At 59.4% G+C, this 18388-nt stretch overlaps 2 protein-coding genes across 2 annotated transcripts in view; one reads left to right on the top strand and one right to left on the bottom strand.

Moving 5' to 3' along the window:
• VARS2 (valyl-tRNA synthetase 2, mitochondrial) overlaps positions 1-3584 on the bottom strand; it is a 14371-nt gene extending 10787 nt beyond the window's left edge. The window contains exons 1-9 of the mRNA XM_065416039.1: positions 3345-3584; positions 2921-3002; positions 2624-2724; positions 2270-2391; positions 2090-2156; positions 1539-1636; positions 1125-1206; positions 713-832; positions 465-576 (exon numbers count right to left, since the gene is read on the bottom strand). Coding sequence (XP_065272111.1) covers positions 465-576; positions 713-832; positions 1125-1206; positions 1539-1636; positions 2090-2156; positions 2270-2391; positions 2624-2724; positions 2921-3002; positions 3345-3584 — 1024 coding nt within the window. The remainder of the gene's footprint in view (positions 1-464; positions 577-712; positions 833-1124; positions 1207-1538; positions 1637-2089; positions 2157-2269; positions 2392-2623; positions 2725-2920; positions 3003-3344) is intronic.
• On the top strand, positions 1977-18388 carry GTF2H4 (general transcription factor IIH subunit 4). The gene is made up of 14 exons (XM_065416040.1): positions 1977-2006; positions 8409-8515; positions 9642-9746; positions 10347-10478; positions 11242-11338; positions 12519-12607; positions 12880-12991; positions 13178-13246; positions 14026-14109; positions 14841-14973; positions 15590-15720; positions 16212-16259; positions 16673-16751; positions 17321-18388. The coding sequence occupies exons 1-14, from the start codon at positions 1977-1979 to the stop codon at positions 17491-17493; spliced, it is 1389 nt and encodes a 462-aa protein (XP_065272112.1). The 3' UTR covers positions 17494-18388.

The raw sequence follows: 18388 nt of genomic DNA, 5'->3' as shown, positions 1-18388 counted from the left end.
GGGAGAGACAGAAAGAGGGTGACTTTATGGGGCTGGATTATTACCATGAAAAAACAAACAAACAAACAAAAAACCAGCCACCTCTGGGGTGGGGCCGCTGGGGAAGAGTCACACAGCGACACAGCACAGGGATCGCTCACCCAGCACTGAAATGCAGCCACCTCTGGGGTGGGGCCGTTGGGGAAGAGTCACACAGCGACACAGCACAGGGATCGCTCACCCAGCACTGAAATGCAGCCACCTCTGGGGTGGGGCAGCTGGGGAAGAGTCACACAGCGACACAGCACAGGGATCGCTCACCCAGCGCTGAAATGCAGCCACCTCTGGGGTGGGGCAGCTGGGGAACAGCCCCACAGCAACATAGCATGTGGATTGCTCACCCAGCACTGAGATGCAGCCACCTCTAGGGTGGGGTAGCTGGGGAGCACCTGCTGTCCCCACCTGTACAGAGCTTGGGAACTCACCCTCCTGTCCATCCACTTTGTAGGCAAAGGTGAACATCACTCCAAAGGGCACCGGAGCCGGGCAGCCGGGCACAGGGAGCACAGTCCGACCCTGGAGCTGCCGGGTCTCCACCTGCCGGGGAGAGACTGTGTCACGAGACTCGGGGGGAGGGGAGGGGGAAGAACCACACTGCTTTCCTCCAACTACAGCCCTCCAAGATACAACCCACCCCCAATCCCCAGTGCTGCCCCCCAGACCACACACTCACCTCCACATCGGAGATGGCGGAGCGCAGGGCGCATGACCAGTTCACCAGGCGCTGGTCGCGGTACACCAGCCCGTCCTCGTGCAATCGCACGAACGCCTCTGCCACGGCCGCTGAGAACCCCTGTGTGGGCGAAGGGAATGGCATTCGCATGGGCATATCCCAGGACCAACCAGAGAGACCCCACCCCCCTCCCAGAGCTGGGGAGAGAACCCAGGAGTCCTGACCCCCAGCCATCCCTGTTCTAACCACTAGATCCCACTCCCCTCCCAGAGCTGAGGAGAGAACCCAGGAGTCCTGACCCCCCAGCCATCCCTGCTCTAACCACTAGATCCCACTCCCCTCCCAGAGCTGGGGAGAGAACCCAGGAGTCCTGGGTCACGAACAGTCACATGTTTGCATGTCAGACACTCACAGCGTCCATGGTGAAGCAAACTCGGTCCCAATCCAGAGATGCCCCCAGAGCCTTGAGCTGTCGGAAAATCTCGTCCCCTTTCCTGGTCAGAGAAAGAAACATTGATTTACGGCACTGACTGCCAGGGGACAGTACCAGCCCGGCTCCCTGCAGCACAGCGCCCCCTAGTGCTGCACTGGGGCATTGGGGTCAGCACTGACTGCCAGGGGAGAGCGCCCCCTACTGAGCCCCCAGCCCCACTCCCTGCAGCACTGCGCCCCCTAGCGCCACACAGGGGCACTGGAGCCAGCACTGACTGCCAGGGGCCAGCACCCCCCACTGAGCCGCTGTCTCGCTCTCTGAAGCCCAGCGCCCCCTATTGCCCCCACCAAGCCCAGCAGTGACTCAGGCCGGCGACGCCACAGCTGCACTCACTCCTCTTTCCATTTCCAGACCTCGGCCAGGAATTCCCCTCGCGTCAGGTCCTGCCGCAGGGCGCCCCGCTCCTTCCAGAGCTTGCGCTCCACCACCGCCTGCCGGGGGAGAAGGGAGAGTCACCAGAGGGAGGGAGACGCACACAGAGCAGGAACACACACATGCAGCACGAGACCCCCAGCTGCCCTACCCCAGAGGTGGCTGCATTTCAGTGCTACAAGAGCCATCCCTGCGCAGCGTTGCTGTTGGCTGTTCCCCCCTGCTGCCTCAGCCCAGAGGCAGCTGCAATTCAGCGCCACGCGCAGTGTTGATTCCCTCCAGCACACACCCACCATAGCCCGACCTACACTTAGAATTTCGGCTGACCTAGCTCCATCACTCAGGGGTGTGAAAAATCCCACGCCCCGGAGCGCTGTAGCTCTGCCGATCTGACCCCTCATGCAGACGCAGCCAAGCCAGCGGATTAATGCTTCCATCACCCTCTCTGCGGCTGCTCGGGGAGGTGCTGGAGCCCCAGCAGTGTAGACGCGCCCTTTCCCCTCTGGTCTCACCTGAGTGGCGATTCCGGCATGATCCGATCCCGGCACCCACAGCACCTGGAAGCCCTGCATCCTGTGCCTGCAACACAAGTCGGAGAGTCACCAGCCAGGCCCTGTGTGCCACAGCCCGCCCCGGGGCCAGAGGGGAAAGGCCCCATAGCCCATTCCCCACCCCTCCGAGCCCCTACTCACCATCGCACCAGCGAGTCCTCGATGGCTACCGTGAGGGCATGGCCCAGGTGCAAGGACCCCGTGACGTTGGGCGGGGGGATGCAGAGGGAGAAGATTTCTGGTTTCCCATGGGGCTGCCGGCTCTGAGACACAGAGAGGGTGTTTTAACCAGCACAGCGCCCCCTGCGGACCTCCCCGCCCCACTCCCTGCAGCACAGCACTCCCTAGGGGCACTGGGGTCAACATGGTAAGGGGAGAGTGCCCCCTGCTGAGCCCCCCGCCCTGCTCCCTGCAACACAGCACCCCCAGTGCAGCTTTGAGCCCTACCACCACCCATGTCAAAGGTAGGACTCTGATTCCATCGGATGTTTTTACCTGATATTCAGGTTTGAAGAATCCTTCCTTCTCCCACCACCCATACCACGCGGCTTCCACGTAGCGGGGGCTGTAAGAGGCCGGCAGGGGCACGGAAGTGTCTAGGGAGAGACCCAGCATACGGTTAACCACAAACAGAGAGGCCCCTAACAAAGTCTCTATAGGGGCGGGGGCAGTGCCTGGCCTAGGGGCTGGAGAGACACAGCGAGGCTTCGGACGGATGGACCCTGCACAGAACACTCTCACGCCAGCTATGGAGCAGAGGGATTCATGAGGGGTTACATTTTCCCATCATACCTTTCTTCTGACCGGCGGCCGTTGGGATGTTGTACAGAACCACGTCTTTCGGAGCCCACGCCTTAGCCTGCCCCTGAGGTACCTGGGGAAAAACCAAACACCCCAAGAAGATGCTGGTATGTGAACCAGGCTCCATACTGGGGACAATCGCATATTAGACCTGGCTTTGCTGTACTACAGAATAATAGATATTTAACCTGTATCATTTATCACAGAGGAGATTTATAGGGGAGGTCAGTCTGAACTGAAATGCAGCCACCTCTTGGGTGGGGCAGTTGCATAGATGGCACACAGCAACTCTGCAAAGCAGGGTCACAGAAAAGGAAAAATAATGTCCTCTCTTGGAGTTAAAAGGGGCTGTTTAGTTTCACTAGAGACAGGTCATTGGGGTCAGCACTGACTGCCAGGGGAGAGCGCCCCTTACCTCCTGCCTCCGGGCCACTCCGGCTTCAATGGACTCCAACCTCTCACGCTGCCTCCTCCGCTTCTCTGCCTTGTTCTTGAGCTGGGTCATTTTCCGCCCCAGCCCCTCGGGGTCGGATTTGCTAGCCTGGGAGGAGGTTCTCCGCCCGCAGGGGACGTGCCGGGGCCCAGCCTGGAGCAGCAGCTGGCGGAGGGAGCTCAGAGTCCGACCGGTGCCGGATCCAATCCAGTTTGGTGCCATGTCCAGGCGTGGGTGGTTCTGATTGCCAGCTGGATGATGGGGGAGTCCCCGTCTCCTGGCAGCTCACACCCCACACCGATGCTGGCACGGGCGTGGCATGGTGCTGGGGAGGGGACCTGCAGGGCAAAGATAAGGGGACAGGACTTGAGACACAGGGACAGGTGCCATCTGCCTCCAGTGGCCTGGATCCCCACTCCCCTTCCCGCGCTGGGGAGAGAACCCAGGAGTCCTGGCTCCCCGAGCTGGGGAGAACCCAGGAGTCCTGGCTCCCAGTACCTCCCCGAGCTGGGGAGAACCCAGGAGTCCTGGCTCCCAGCCCCTTCCCCTCCCCCTCCCCGAGCTGGGGAGAACCCAGGAGTCCTGGCTCCCGCCCCCCTGCTCTAACCCACCAGACCCCGGCCCCTCCCGCTCTCACCCCTCGTCCTCACGTTGCAACTTCGAGCCCCGCAACCCTCTACCCGGCAATTGTGACCTCACCCGCGCCCGCCAATCAGCGGAGAAAGGCGGGGCCCAGGCGCTTTGCTCATTTCCTCCCCATCCCCACATGATGGGGGGTGAGGTGCATGATGGGACGCTGGAGGGCTGGGCTGAGCTGAGCTGAGCTGATCTGGCGGGGGGTGGGTGGCTGCGCATGGAGCCACGGGCGGGGGACTCGAGGGAGCCCGCGGCCTTTTATCTCCGGGGCAGCTGCCCAGGCGTGAGAGAAGGTGGGTTCCCCTGGGCTGGGGGGATAGAGAGGGGAACCCCGAGGGGGAAGTTGGGGGGGGGGCAGGGAGGGAGTCCTTGTGGGGAGGGTGGGGGCAAAGAGGGGAGTCCAGTGGGGCGGGGGAGGTTGCGAGGGGGGGGCAGAGAGGGGACCCCTGGGGGGAGGGGGAGATTGAGGGCAGAGAGGGGAGGGAAGGGCAGACCCTAGGGGTATAGATGGGGGCAGAGAGGACTCCCCTCTAGTAGCAGGGTGGGGCAGTGGGGCGATTTCTAGGGAAGTGAGGGGGCAGAATGGGGAACCCCTGAGGTGGATGGGGGCATTGCTAGATAATGGGGGGGATGCCTGGGAGTGGATCAGCAGCAGCAGCCTCCCTCCCAGCTGTGGCGTTGGGTTGGGGGGTTTGGATGGCTTAGAAATTGGGGGGGCAGGGGTGAATTGGGGGGTTGGTAAAGTGTTTGTGGGGGGAAGAGGGGGCCACTTTGCTGTAGAAGGAGGGAATTGGGGGGAGGGATCCCTTATGCAGATCTCAAGGCCTTGTACAAATGAGGTCAGTGTCCTAGGGGGCTAGGCTGGATGACCTCTTGAAGTCCCTTCCAGCCCTAGATTTCTATGACAGGGTAGGCAACCTATGGCACGCGTGTCGAAGGTGGCACGCGAGCTGATTTTCAGTGGCACTCACACTGCCCAGGTCCTGGCCACCGGTCCGGGGGGCTCTGCATTTTAATTTAATTTTTAAATGAAGCTTCTTAAACATTTTAAAAACCTTATTTACATTACATACAACAATAGTTTAGTTATATATTATAGACTTATAGAAAGAGAGCTTCTAAAAATGTTAAAATGCATTACTGGCACACACAACCTTAAATCAGAGTGAATAAATGAAGACTCGGCACACCACTTCTGAAAGGTTGCCGACCCCTGCTCTACGACAATCCCCATTTTTCTGGTTGGGGGAAACTGAGGCACAAAGTGGTGACTTGCCCAAGGTCCCGTGACAGAGCCAGGACTAGAACTTAGTTCTCTGGAGTGTCTGTCCACTAGGCCTCGCTGCCTCACCTCCAATGCCATTCACAGCCTAGCTCCCGTTTCTCAAATGCGGCCCCCCTGGGGCTTTTCTTGCGGCCACAGCCTGCTGGCCAGTGACTAGCGGGTGCAAAGTGTTGGGCCTCCCCCAGGGCCACCAGCAGGGGTTGGGCCCTGCCCCTCTCTGGAGCCACAAACGGCAGGGGAGCAGGCAACTGGTGAGTTCCCCACCTGCCCAGGAGTGGTGAGGCTCAGGTTTTGGGCTCCAGCCCTGAGGTGGCGGGCAGCAGGCTCTGGTCATGGGGCTTCGGGCTCCAGCCCTGGACCCTGGCTGCGTGGCAGCAGGTGCCAACCTTTGGCTCACCCCCCTGCTGCCTTTCCAGCCCCCCATCCATCTCCCCTGGCCCCCGCTGTCTCCCTGCCCACCTCCCCATCCAGGGCTGGGTAAGTCTGCTGCGAGAATTGATATTTGTATGTTTGTTAATAGCGCTTTTCACAGCCTCCAGGCTCGCTAGTAAGTCTGCTGCTATGAAGAGGTATTAACAAACATACATCACTTTTCATAGGAACAGACTTACTAGCTAGCAAGTCTTTATTAAAAAAAAAAAAAAAAAAAAAAAGCAACCAAAAAAAAAAAAGGGGGGCAAAAGAAACAACAGCACAAAAAGACAAGAATGTGCAAAGCACCTTATTCGTGTTTCTGTTCTGTGTAGGTCCAGTAGAGAATAGAGCCAACTGTACGTTATTTTTATTATTCCATCTGCAAAAAAACCAAAACCCTACATAAATAAATTACCATGATTTGGATGTGTATCTGTGCATATGTATTTGTTTTTCCTAAAGTTAATTAAGTATTTTAGGAAAAATTGTCAGAGTGGCCACCAGCAAGAGTTGGTGGCCGCATTCTGAGGCCACCAAAAAATGTGTTGTGAGAACCCCGGCCTAGCCCCACCTAATCTCTTATTCCCCATGGAGATCTCAGCGCTCGCCTCCGGTCAGCCCTCAATCCGAGCCTCCATTGCTTGGTACATTTTCGGACCGGCCCCTTTGTGCTTTCTCCCCCACTGCCCCTTGCGCTGGGGAGGAGCGCCCCGTCCACGTCCACAGAGCTCCCCTGTCGTCCGCCTTCATAGCCCTTCTTCACGCTCTCCTCTGCCATGACCCCTGCTGCCGCAGATCCACCGTGTCAGTGCTACGCCCCCAGCTTTTAACCAGGCCCTTGGAGGAAGCCTGTCAGTGGGCCACACCCCCAAGGGGTCCAACTCTTCCTCCGAGACTGAACCTCTGCGCTCCAGCCCTCCTGCTTCACCCTGTGAGCTCTGCCCAGCTAGACTCCTGGTAGAGACTTGTACCCTCTCTAGGGACCAGTGCACTCCAGCCCGTGTTTGCAGGGATACCCGGCAGCCTTTTCGAACTGGAGCAGGGTTTAGTGATTGCACCAGTCCTAACCTAAGGACTTCTAGTCAATGAAGGTTAAGACATAATCCATCTGGCCAGACTGCTGTGAACTCCAATCCAGTCCTTCTCCTGGTCCCAGGTGAGAGCAGCCTGGCCTCTCCCGAAAGCCGGCTCCTCATCCCCCTCCCTGTTGCGGCTTCCATCATCATCTTGGGTTTTCCTCTGATCTGGGTCAGCCTTTAAACGACCCCTTCAGTCCGCCCCAGACAGCCAGACGACACACGTTCCTTGTGTGTCCTGTTCTGCCTCAAGAGCAGACGTAACCCTTTTGCCCCCATTCGGCAGCAGTGCAAAGTAGAGAGGGAAACTGAGGCACGGATGTTGGCTTAATCAAGACCATGGAATATGCCCACTTTGTCACACCTATAATCATTTGGCTGCTGGAGCGCTACAGCTGCTGAGCGACACTGTCTCATTGTTCCCATGTGCTCTCTCTTATGCTTAGATTGTCGGCTCCATGGGGCAAAGACCGGCTTTTTCTTCTGTGTTTGTGCAGCGCCTGGCACTGTAGGGTCTGGTTTATGTTTGGGCTCCTAGGTGCTACCGGACTACAGATAATAAATAATAACAAACCAGTGCCCCTAGATTGTCAGCTCTTTGGAGCTGCGACAGCCTTGTGTGTGTGTGTACAGCACCTAACGCAATTGGGCTCCGCCCGTCTGGGTGCTACCGTAATGCATATAACAACACTCCTTTTAGAAATCTGGCCTAGGAGCTTATCAGCTGAAGCTCCCAACATCAAGTGCCGGTGCTAAATATCCACTCATGCCTGGTGCTGATTAGCCTATAGTCACAAATCACAAGGGAGTGGAGCCAAGCTAATGTCACATCCCAGCTAGGGGGCAGATCCCAGACCACAGAGGTGCTGGGGGAGTCGGAAGCCTCTCTGGGGTTCTGCCACTAGAGGGAGACGGAGTACATGGCGGGTAACGGTGGGTTACCTGGCACAGACCCCCTTTGTCATGAACAAGGATCCTAGTTTTCTGTAATAAAAACACCAACGTTCTCCGATTTAAAAAACTCCCCTAAAAATCGGCGTTTTTCTGTGATTACAATGGAACATTGAACTTTAGTTTCCCGAGCCACAGTATATCTAGGTATGCGTTGAACACCGCGTTTTATAGATATATTTACAGTTGTAAAACCCTGGAATGATCCACTCACAGTGCAGTTTCCTTCCTGTTGTCGATGGCCCGGCTGGTTCAGCCTCGTTTTTGTTCCTTTTATGTTCAGCGCTTTCTGTGTGTTCTACAATTGTCTGCCTTCGAACGCCATCTGCAGCCTTGCAATTTCCATCACCATGAAATTTGTCCTTGCCGAGCTCAGTGGCACGGTCTTTAGGGGGATTTTTAATTTTTCAGCATCTTTTCATAACTTTAATTCCACACGTCAGGAGGCTGAAGTGGCATTTGAGCTGCATTAAAACCTGAACCCCTGTATGCCCTTGGGCAACCTCTCGACGCCGGAAGCAGTTTCTCAGAGTCTGTTCAGTTGTGTCCATTTAAAGCGCATTCAAAAATCAACCAAGGGGGTAGTTGTGCATTTTTCCCTGGCAAATGGGTTTCCAGGATCCCTGCTCATGCCTGATCTGCCCTGCTGCCTTCCAGGTGATGGACTCCGTGATGAAGCTGCAGAGGGTGCAGCTGAAATGCAAGAACCTGCACGAATTCCTGCGGGGGCTGAGCCCGGGAATCCTGGATCGGCTCTACAACCACCCTGCCACCTGCCTGGCTGTGTTCCGGTGTGTGGGCTCACACACACCCCCTCCCGGCCCCCCCGGCGGGATGGCTGGGTCTGAGGAGGCGAAGGGGCAGACTGGGAGGATTGTTCCAGCACTGTCCACTAGGGGGTGTCTTGGCCCTGAGAAAGGAGTTCGGGCTGGATGGGGTCTGTTGTAGCCTGGGGATCCCATTAGGGTGACCAGACAGCAAGTGTGAAAAATCGGGACGGGGGTGGGGGGGTAATAGGAGCCTATATAAGAAAAAGACCCAAAAATCGGGATTGTCCCTATAAAATCGGGACATCTGGTCACCCTAGTTCCCATACGGGGGGGATTGGGGACGTTTCTTACGTCAGATATCAATAATCATTGGCTAATTCTGAGAGATGGAGGAATTGTCGGCCTGGATCTAGCCTGGTATCCTGTCACCCTGCACCAAACCTGTGGGCCCATCTAGCCCGGTATTCCGCCAGCTCCCCTACCACTCCAGACCAGACCCCTGGGCCCATCTAGCCCGGTATCCCGCCGGCTCCCCTACCACTCCAGACCAGACCCCTGGGCCCATCTAGCCCAGTATCCCGCCGGCTCCCCTACCACTCCAGACCAGACCTCTGGGCCCATCTAGCACGGTATCCCGCCTGCTCCCCTACTATTCCAGATCAGACCCATGGGCCCATCTAGCCTGGTATCTCACCTGCTCCCCTACCACTCCAGACCAGATCCCTGGGCCCATCTAGCCCGGTATCCCGCCGGCTCCCTTACCACTCCAGACCAGACCCCTGGGCCCATCTAGCCCGGTATCCTGCCGGCTCCCCTACCACTCCAGACCAGACCCCAGGGCCCATCTAGCACGGTATCCCGCCGGCTCCCCTACCACTCCAGACCAGACCTCTGGGCCCATCTAGCACGGTATCCCGCCTGCTCCCCTACTATTCCAGATCAGACCCATGGGCCCATCTAGCCTGGTATCCCACCTGCTCCCTTACCACTCCAGACCAGACCCCTGGGCCCATCTAGCCCGGTATGCCGCCTCCCTGCCATGCCAGATGAGGTCAGACCCGTGGGCGTGTCTAGCCCAGGTGCACCCTAGTCAAGCTGTCCTGTCGAGCGCCCCTGGGGGCCTGTCCTTGTGCTTTGTATTTCGCAGTGAGCTGCCGGGATTGGCCAAGAACTATGTGATGCGGATGCTCTTCCTGGAGCAGCCCCTCCCCCAGGCTGCTGTGGCATTGTGGGTAAAGAAGGAATACGTCAAGTGAGTCCGGGGGCTGGAGGGCCATTGAGGTGGCCTGGGTGGTGTAGATGGAACTTTGAATACTGATCTGGGATCACCAGTCCCCCAAGCCAGCCAGTCCCCCTGGCCAGGGGCTGTATCAGGGCTGGCGCCACCTAGAGGGGAAAGGCCCATTCCCCACCTCCCTGAGCCAACCAGTCCCCCTGCCCTGGATTGGAGTCGACACCCCCTAGAGGGGAAAGGCCTGTGTCCTATTCCTTGCCCCCCAAGCCAGCCAGTTCCCTGCCCTGGGGCTAGAATGGAGCCAGCGCCCCCTAGAGGGGAAAGGCCCCGTATCCCATTCCCCACCTCCCTGAGCCAGCCAGTCCCCTGCCCTGGAGCAGGATTGGAGCCGCACCCCCTAAAGGAGAACGGCCCCATATCCCATGAGTCAGCCAGTTCCCCAATCGAGTGACCAGTGCCAGAGGAGGTCACAAACTTCCCATAATGCATCTCACTGTGCATGGTCACCCCATGCTGCCAGATCCCTTCCTGACCCCCCAGCTGGGCTCCCAGCCCCTGCCCTGCAGCCTGGAGGTGGCTGCAGGCTCTCGGCTCACTCGTGCTTTGGTCTCTCCGCAGGGAGCAGGAGGAGAGCTCCGACGTGCTGCTGGGGCTGCGGCTCTGGCACACCCAGCTGCTGCCGGGGGGCCTGCAGGGGCTGGTCCTGAACCCCATCTTCAAGGAGAACCTGCGCATCGCCTTGCTGGGCGGGTGAGAAGCTGGGGATGGGGGTGGGGAGGGGAGCAGCCTTATGGATGCCAAGGTGCCCTGCGCAGGGGGGCTGGGAGTTCCTAAGGGAGTTAGGTGCCTGCCTTCTATTGACTGACCCCTTGGACTGCCAGTGCTGGATACCTGATTCCCCCTGGAAACCCCAGCTGTGAGCAGCGCAGCGCCCCCAAAGGGCAGTCACTAGCTCGCTGCCTGGAGCGGGAAACTGAGGCACAGAGAGGGGACAGGATCCACTCATGACAATACAAATCATTGTCAGGACTGGGAATAGAACCCAGGAGTCCTGATGGATCACTGAGATCAGAATAGTTACTTAATTAGATTGATCTCTATGCCAATTAGAGTCATTTAGTGTAGTCCAGTAGGTAGAGTTGGGGGGAAGGGTTGGGGAACCAGGACTCCTGGGGTCTGTGCATACCTCAGGTTGGGGGTAGTGGGGTCTAGTGGGTTAGAGCAGGCGGGGCTGGGAGTCAGGACTCCTGGGTTCTATCCTCAGTTGTACCACTGCCTTGCTGTGTAACCTGGGGCGAGTTGCCATAGAAAAGTCACCTGCAGTTCACACCTGTGTCCGCTGAGTGGCGCTGCTGCTGAGTGAAGTCAGCAGAAGGCTTGTGTTCATGCCAGGCTGGGTAACTCCAGCAGCGCGGCGCGGGTTTAAAGAGCTGGTGCCTGTTTGATCACAGCTCCATCAGGTGGCCTGTTCTGACCCTGGCGAATCCATTTTATGTCTCACCCCCGGTTCTAGGGGCAAGGCCTGGTCCGATGACACCAGCCAGCTGGGGCCAGACAAGCATGCGCGGGACGTCCCGTCGCTGGATAAATACGCCGAGGAGAGGTGGGAGGTGAGTGCCGGTAAACCCCCTGCGCTGACCCCAAGAGAACCCAGGAGTCCAGGCTCCCAGCCACCACCCCACTCTAACCCACTAGACCCCACTCCCCTCCCGGGGCTGGGGATAGAACCCAGGAGTCCTGGCTCTTAGCCCCTCCCCGCTGTAACCACTAGACTCCAATTGACTCAACTGGGTGGGCACTTCTGTACTAAGATAATGCCATAAACATTTCCCTAACACCGCCAGTACAAAGTATCCCAAAGCACTTTGCGTGCTTCACATCCTTTCACCCACACACTGAGATGCAGCCACCTCTGGGGTGGGGCTGCTGGAGAACAGCTGCACAGCAGCACTGCACAGCAGCACTGCACAGGGATCGCTCACCCGGTGCTGAAATGCAGCCACTTCTGGGGTGGGGCGGCTGGGGAACAGCTGCACGGCGACGTGGCAGTGCGGGGTTCCAGGAGGGATTTTTGCCATTGACTGGTCCAGGGGTGGGCAAACTTTTTGGCCCGAGGGCCACATTTGGGTGGGGAAATTGCATGTAGGGTAGGGGGTTGGGGTATGGGAGGGGGTGTGGTGTGCAGGAAGGGGCTCAGGGCAAGGGGTTGGGGCAGAGGAGGGTGCGGGGTATATGAGGGGGTTCGGAGCAGGGGGTTGGGGTGCAGGAGGGGTGTGAGGTGCAGCAGGGGACTCAGGGCAGGGAGTTGGGGTGCAGGAGGGGTTCAGGCTCTGGCCCGGGGCGGCAGCGGCGTGCCCCAGGGCCAGGGCAGGCTCCCTAGCGCCGCTCTGGGAAGCAGCCGGCACCATGTCCCTACGGCCCCTGGGCGGAAAGGGGGGGCAGAGAGCTCCGTGCGCTGCTCTTAACTATGGGTATCTCCCCCGAAGCTCCCATTGGCCGCGGTTCCCCATTCCCAGCCAATGGGAGCTTCAGGGGAGGGAGGTGGTGCGGCCGCTTCTGGGAGCAGCGCGAGGCCAGCAGTGCCACAGGGGTGGCAATCCCGCAGGCCGAATCCAAAGCCCTGAGGGGCCGGATCCAGCCCACGGGCTGTAGTTTGCCCACCCCTGGCCTAGTAGAACAGGGTTGAGAGGCCCTCTGGTGGCAGAAAAGGGCAGCACCTGCAAATGGGGTGTGTGTCTGGAGCTTTCCTGGTTGCTGACCCGTCCTTGTGTCCATCTCCTGCTGGCCCAGGTGATCCTGCATTTCATGGTGGGCTCCCCCAGCGCCGCGGTCAGCCAGGATCTCGCCCAGCTCCTCAGCCAAGCCGGGCTGATGAAGAGGTGAGTGGGGACACGGGGCCTTTCCCCTCTAGGGGGCGCCGGCTCCAATCCAGCCCCAGGGCCGGGGACTGACTGGCTTGGCAGGGAGAATGGGACGCGGGGCCTTTCCCCTGCAACCAGCCCCCCTCTCCGGCCATTTAAGGAGGGAGGCCGAGAGCTGGACAGGCCAGGGACCCCTAGCTCCCCTCTGCCCCCTAGTGGCTGCTGTAGTGACCCAGCCTGCAGTTGCGGGGGGTGCTGAGTCCTGATCCCTGTCTCCCGCCCCCCCTCAGCAGCGAACCCGGAGAGCCCCCCTGCATCACCTCCGCCGGCTTCCAGTTCCTGCTGCTGGACACGTCCTCTCAGCTCTGGTACTTCATGCTCCAGTACCTGCAGTCCGCTGAGGTGAGATCTCCTGCCTGCCCCAGTGCCTGCCCCCTTTGTGTCTCCCCCCAGGCCCTAGAGCCCCCCACTGCCTCCCCCTGGAGTAATCCCCCTCCCCCCCAAACTACCTCCCCACTTCCCAGCAGCGCTGCCTCTTGCATCCGTGCCCCCCCAGGCTGTTTTAACCCCTTGTTGTCTCCCCTGCAGACCCGGGGCATGGACCTAGTGGAGATCCTGTCCTTCCTCTTCCAGCTCAGCTTCTCCACCCTTGGCAAGGTAGGCGGGGAAACCTCCTGCTCTAACCACTACACCCCACTCCCCTCCCAGAGCCGGGGATAGAACCCAGCAGTCCTGGCTCCCAGCCCCTCCCTGCTCTAACCCACTCCCCTCCCCTCCCAGAGCTGGGGATAGAACCCAGGAGTCCTGGCTCCCAGGCCCCTGCTCTTGAGCAAATTGATTTAACTGGGGTTTGGATCAGCTGAACAAGGCAGAAGGAAAACACAGTAGGTTCTATCATGAACCTCTCCATGGGAGACCTGCTGGCTGTTCGTTCCCTTTTACAATCATAGCGTCGGAGAGCCTCACAGGGAAAGGGTATTGCGCCCATTGCACAGCTGGGGAAACTGAGGCATGGAGCAATGAAGCAGCTTGCTCCAGGTCACGCAGGGAGTCAGGGAATTGAGACCAGATCTCCTGAGCTCCAGCGCAGTGCCCGAACCACTAGACCCTCCTTCCTTTTGCTCCTGCAACACATGGTAGAAAACATCTACAGGGACATTGCTGCTGCTGAGAGGAGAGGAAGGGAGTTAAGGGGCACTGCGTGAAAGTGACCCTACTGGTCAATTTCAGGCTGTGGGGGGAGAATCCGGATTGGTGTTGGGCTGTGAAATCGTCCCCCCAAGGGGGCAGGGCTGGGAGCCCCCTGGCTGGGAACATGTAGGATCAGACAGGGCAGAGCTGTGGGGAGCGATTCTCAGGGGATTGATAATATGGGAGCCTCACTGGGGCTTCCTTATGTCTGGAAACAAAGCGTCTTTGCTTTTGCTCCCTCCCAGGATTACTCGGTGGAGGGAATGAGCGACTCGCTGCTCAATTTTCTTCAACACCTTCGGGAATTTGGTCTGGTCTTCCAGAGGAAGGTATGTGGAGAAGGACTGAGGGGCACCGGCAGAGATGGGGTGGGGGGACCCCAGGGCTGGGCTAGCAGGGGGCTGTGGGTTGGAATTGGGGGGCACTGGCAGAGGTAGGGTTGGGGGAGGCGGGGGCTGGGCTAGTGGGGGGCTGTGGGTCATGATTTGGGGGCACCGGCAGAGCTGTGGGAGGAGCCCAGGGCTGGGCTAGCAGGGGGTTGTGGGTTGGGATTGAGTGGCACTAACAGAGCTGTGTGGAGTTGGCGGGAGGTGGGGGTTGGGCTAGTAGGGGCTCCGGGTCAGGGTTCAGGAGCACCAGCAGAGCTGTGGGGAGTTGGGGGGAATCTGGAGGCTGTGGGTCGGGGTTGAGGGGCACTAGGGGAAGCTGGGGGTTGGGCTAGCAGGGGCTGTGGGTCGGGGTTGAGGGGCACCAGCAGAGCTGTGGGGAGTTGGGGGGGGGGGATCTGGGGGCTGTGGGTTGGTGTTGAGGGGCACTGGGGGGAGCTGGGGGCTGCGGGTCAGAGTAGAGGGGCACCAGCAGAGCTGTGGGGAGGTGGGGGGAGGTTGGGGCTGGGATAGCAGGGGGCTGCGGGTCGGGGTTGAGGGGCACCAGCAGAGCTGTGGGGAATTGGGAGGGATCTGGGGGCTGTGGGTCGGGGTTGAAGGGCACTGGGGAGAGCTGGGGGCTGTGGGTCGGGGTTGAGGGTCTTTGCAAACACCCCGCGTTCCCCCCCTTGCAGAGGAAGTCGCGGCGCTATTATCCCACCCGCCTGGCCATTAACTTGTCCTCAGGAATCTCCGGCACCACCACGGACACCCACAACCAGGGCTTCGTCGTTGTAGAGACCAATTACAGGGTCTATGCGTACACAGGTCAGAGGTCAAGGGCCGGGGGTCACCCACCTGGCTAGTCTCCGACCCCCTATCCCCTCCTCACTGCAGCTTCCTTCGGAGCCCAAGGCCAGCACATGGGGAGTGTGGGAGTAAATGAGAACAGCAGCTGCTGCCTCACAGGCCAGAATCATGGTGGGAGGGGGGAAAGTCAGGACTCCTGGGTTCTATCCCCAGTTCTGGGAGGGGAGTGGGGTCTTATGGTTAGAGAAGGGGAGGCTGGAAGCCAGGACTCCTGGGTTCTATCTCCAGCTCTGAGGGGAGTGGGGTCTAATGAGTCAGAGCGGACAGGGGCTGGGAGTTAGGACTCCTGGGTTCCGTTCCCAGATCTCTGTGACCTTGAGGGGCACATGCCCTTTCCCGTGCCTCAGTTCCCCCCCCAACACAGGGTCAGTGATCCTGACCCCAGTGTGTAAATGCAGGGAGATCTATGGGTGGGATCCCCCATATGCTGCGAAGGGTGATGACTCCCTGAGGAGCACTGATTCCATGGGATGGTGCTGGCCATGCCTCCAAGGGGCGGGGCTTCAATAGATAAGGCCACAACCTGATTGATTGTCTCCTATCCGCTGCCACTCCCCTCCCCGCCCCACCCCAGACTCGGAGCTGCAGATCGCGCTCATCGCACTGTTCTCCGAGATGCAGTATCGCTTCCCCAACCTGGTGGTGGCCCACGTGACCCGCGAGAGCGTCCAGCAGGCCATCGCCAACGGCATCACGGCTGAGCAGGTGAGAGCCGGGGGCAGGGGCCATGGGATCACAGAGACCCGGTGAGGGCTCTCACCTGGGACAGGATTGCCCCGAACCCAAGCAACGGGGCTCCCAGCTTGCCCCTTGGGGGGAGAAACGGATCAAACATTTCCTGCTTTGGATAGCCCAGCCCCCTTCTCTGCACCCCCACTGGGAGGCAGGACTCCTGGGTTCTATTCCCAGCTCTGGGAGGGGAGTGGGTTCTAGTGGGTTAGAGCAGGGGGCGCTGGGAGCCAGGACTCCTGGGTTTTGTCCCCAGCTCTGGAAAGGGAGTGGTGTCTAGTGGTTAGAGAAGGGTGAAGGGTGTCTCTGAGGCATCATATGGACCCGCGCTCACCCCTCCGATGGGACAGTCTGGTTACGGAGAAGGATCATCCAAGACGGGGTTGTACCCCAGCCCTGGGGGGAGGGACAGGCTGTGGGTGGCTGCTAGGGGTGCCGGCTGGTTACAATGTCCCCTCTGCCTGCAGATCATCCACTTCCTACGGACCAGAGCGCACCCCGTGATGCTTAGACAGGTGAGGAGCCAGGGGGCTGGGAGTCAGGACTCCTGGGTTCTATCCCTAGCTCGGGGAACGGAGTGGAGTCTAGTGGGTTAGAGCGGGGTGGGGGTGGGAGGTGGGAGCCAGGACTCCTGGGTCCCCGCTGGTGACAATATTTCCCTAACTCCCAGGGGCTGGAGTGAACTAGCCAGGGCAGAGATGAAAGGGGCTGAGCTAGAAGAAAAGTTGATCATTGACGGAGCAGGGCAGGTGAAGGACGGGGGTTAGAGACAGGGGAGGGTCCAGAGACCCAGTGGGCAGAGGGGAGGGGGCAGATACCATAGAGATCAGGGCCCTATGGGTGCCTAGATGGTCTCTATCCTTGGGAGCTGGGGGTTGGTCGTGGGGCCAGTAGCTGCTGAGTGACTCCTCGCCTGCTCCCCCCGCAGACCCCAGTGCTGCCCCCGACCATCACGGATCAGATCCGGCTCTGGGAGCTGGAGCGCGACCGGCTGCGCTTCTCCGAGGGTGAGTGTCTTGGGGGAAGGGCTGGACACTGGGGGGGGGGGGGGGGGGGGCAGCAGGGGAGGGGATGGTGCCCTGATGGAGTCTGATGGGTTTTTTCCTCCCTCTCTGCCCCATTCTCCTCTCCTTTCCCTCCCTCCATTCCACTTACCCATCTGTTCTCTATCCACTTCTCTGCCCCATTCCCCCTTTCATCTCCCTCCTCCATCCCACTTATCCATCATTCATCTCCCCCGCCTCATTCTCCCTCCATCCTTCCCTCCCTCCCTTTCCCCCTCCTACTTATCCATCTGTCTGTCCTCATCCCCTTCTCGGCCTCCTCTTCCTCCTCCATCCATCTCTCCTCCTCTCCATCCTCATCCCCCACTCCACCCCTTTCCCTCCTTTATCCATCCATCATTCCTCTTTTCTGCCCCATTCCCTCTCTCGTCTCCCCCTCTTCATCCATGTCTCCCACTATTCCTTCCTTCCATCCATCCTCCCTTCCCCCTTGGCCCCATTCCCTCTCCTTCCGTCTCTCCATGTCTCCCACTTTTCCTTCCATCCCTTCCTCTCTTTTCCCCCCCGTACAGGGGTGCTGTACAACCAGTTCCTGTCCCAGGTGGACTTTGAGCTGCTGCGGAACCACGCCCGGGACCTGGGCGTGCTGGTCTTCGAGAACCCGGCCAAGCGCCTCATGGTGGTGACACCCGCCGGCCACTCCGACGTCAAGCGCTTCTGGAAGAGGCAGAAGCAGAGCTCCTGAGGGGACCACGCGCCCGGCCCCGAGGAGTGGGCTGCCGCTCCCCGACATCTGGTGCAGAGGGGGATCCTGCTGCACTGAGTGTCCAGCGGTTACCTCAGGAAGCTCAGTGGATCTCTAGCAGGGAAGGGGTTAAATTTCAGCGCCTCCCCCTCACCCCTGCACACCCTTTCCCCCAAACAGGATCTCCTTTGGCAGATCTCTTTCCAGCAGCGAAGGGGTTACATGATGACATGCCCCCCTTCCCCCCTGTGGGGGCTAACTGGTCCCATCCCTCTGCATCAGTTTTTGAGGGGCTACTTCGCTGATCACCCCAGAACCCCTGGCTGGGGGTGGAGTTGGATGCACCTTCCAAGATGTGTGGGTCTTCTGCACCTTGACGTCTGTGGGGGGATCCAGGGCTGGGTTATGCTCCTCATGCCCCCCACCCTCCAACCCTTGATGCTTTCCAGCAGCCAGAGGAGGTTCCTCTGGGGCTTTTCTCCCCTAGGGGGTGTTAGCTCCCATCCTGCCCTAGGCCAGGGGCCAGAGACAAAGCGACTGACCCTGCTTTTGCCGATGGGTGTAAATGAATAACTCCACTGGCGTTAGTGAGGCTGATTCCCCTCTCAGCTGGTGTAAATCTGGAGTAACTAAATTGAAGTCACACCTGATTTGCATCAGTGGCAACTCCATGCACGGAACTGGAGTGACCTGATTCACACTGGCCGACCGGATCAGAATCCAGCCCTGACTCTACTGCCATCGATGGGCTGCTCTGGACTGACACCGCGCTCAGCATCCAGCCCTGGCTCCATGGGGTCCCTCTGGATTTACATGAGGGGAACAGGAGAATCCAGCCCAACACCTGTAAATAGTTTTTTGTAACTGTTGAGAGAGGACTGAATAAAGCTCCCAT

The sequence above is a fragment of the Emys orbicularis genome, chromosome 13 (genome assembly GCF_028017835.1).
Source record: "Emys orbicularis isolate rEmyOrb1 chromosome 13, rEmyOrb1.hap1, whole genome shotgun sequence".
Taxonomy (NCBI): Eukaryota; Metazoa; Chordata; order Testudines; family Emydidae; genus Emys; species Emys orbicularis.
This window is presented reverse-complemented; position numbering and strand designations above follow the sequence as displayed.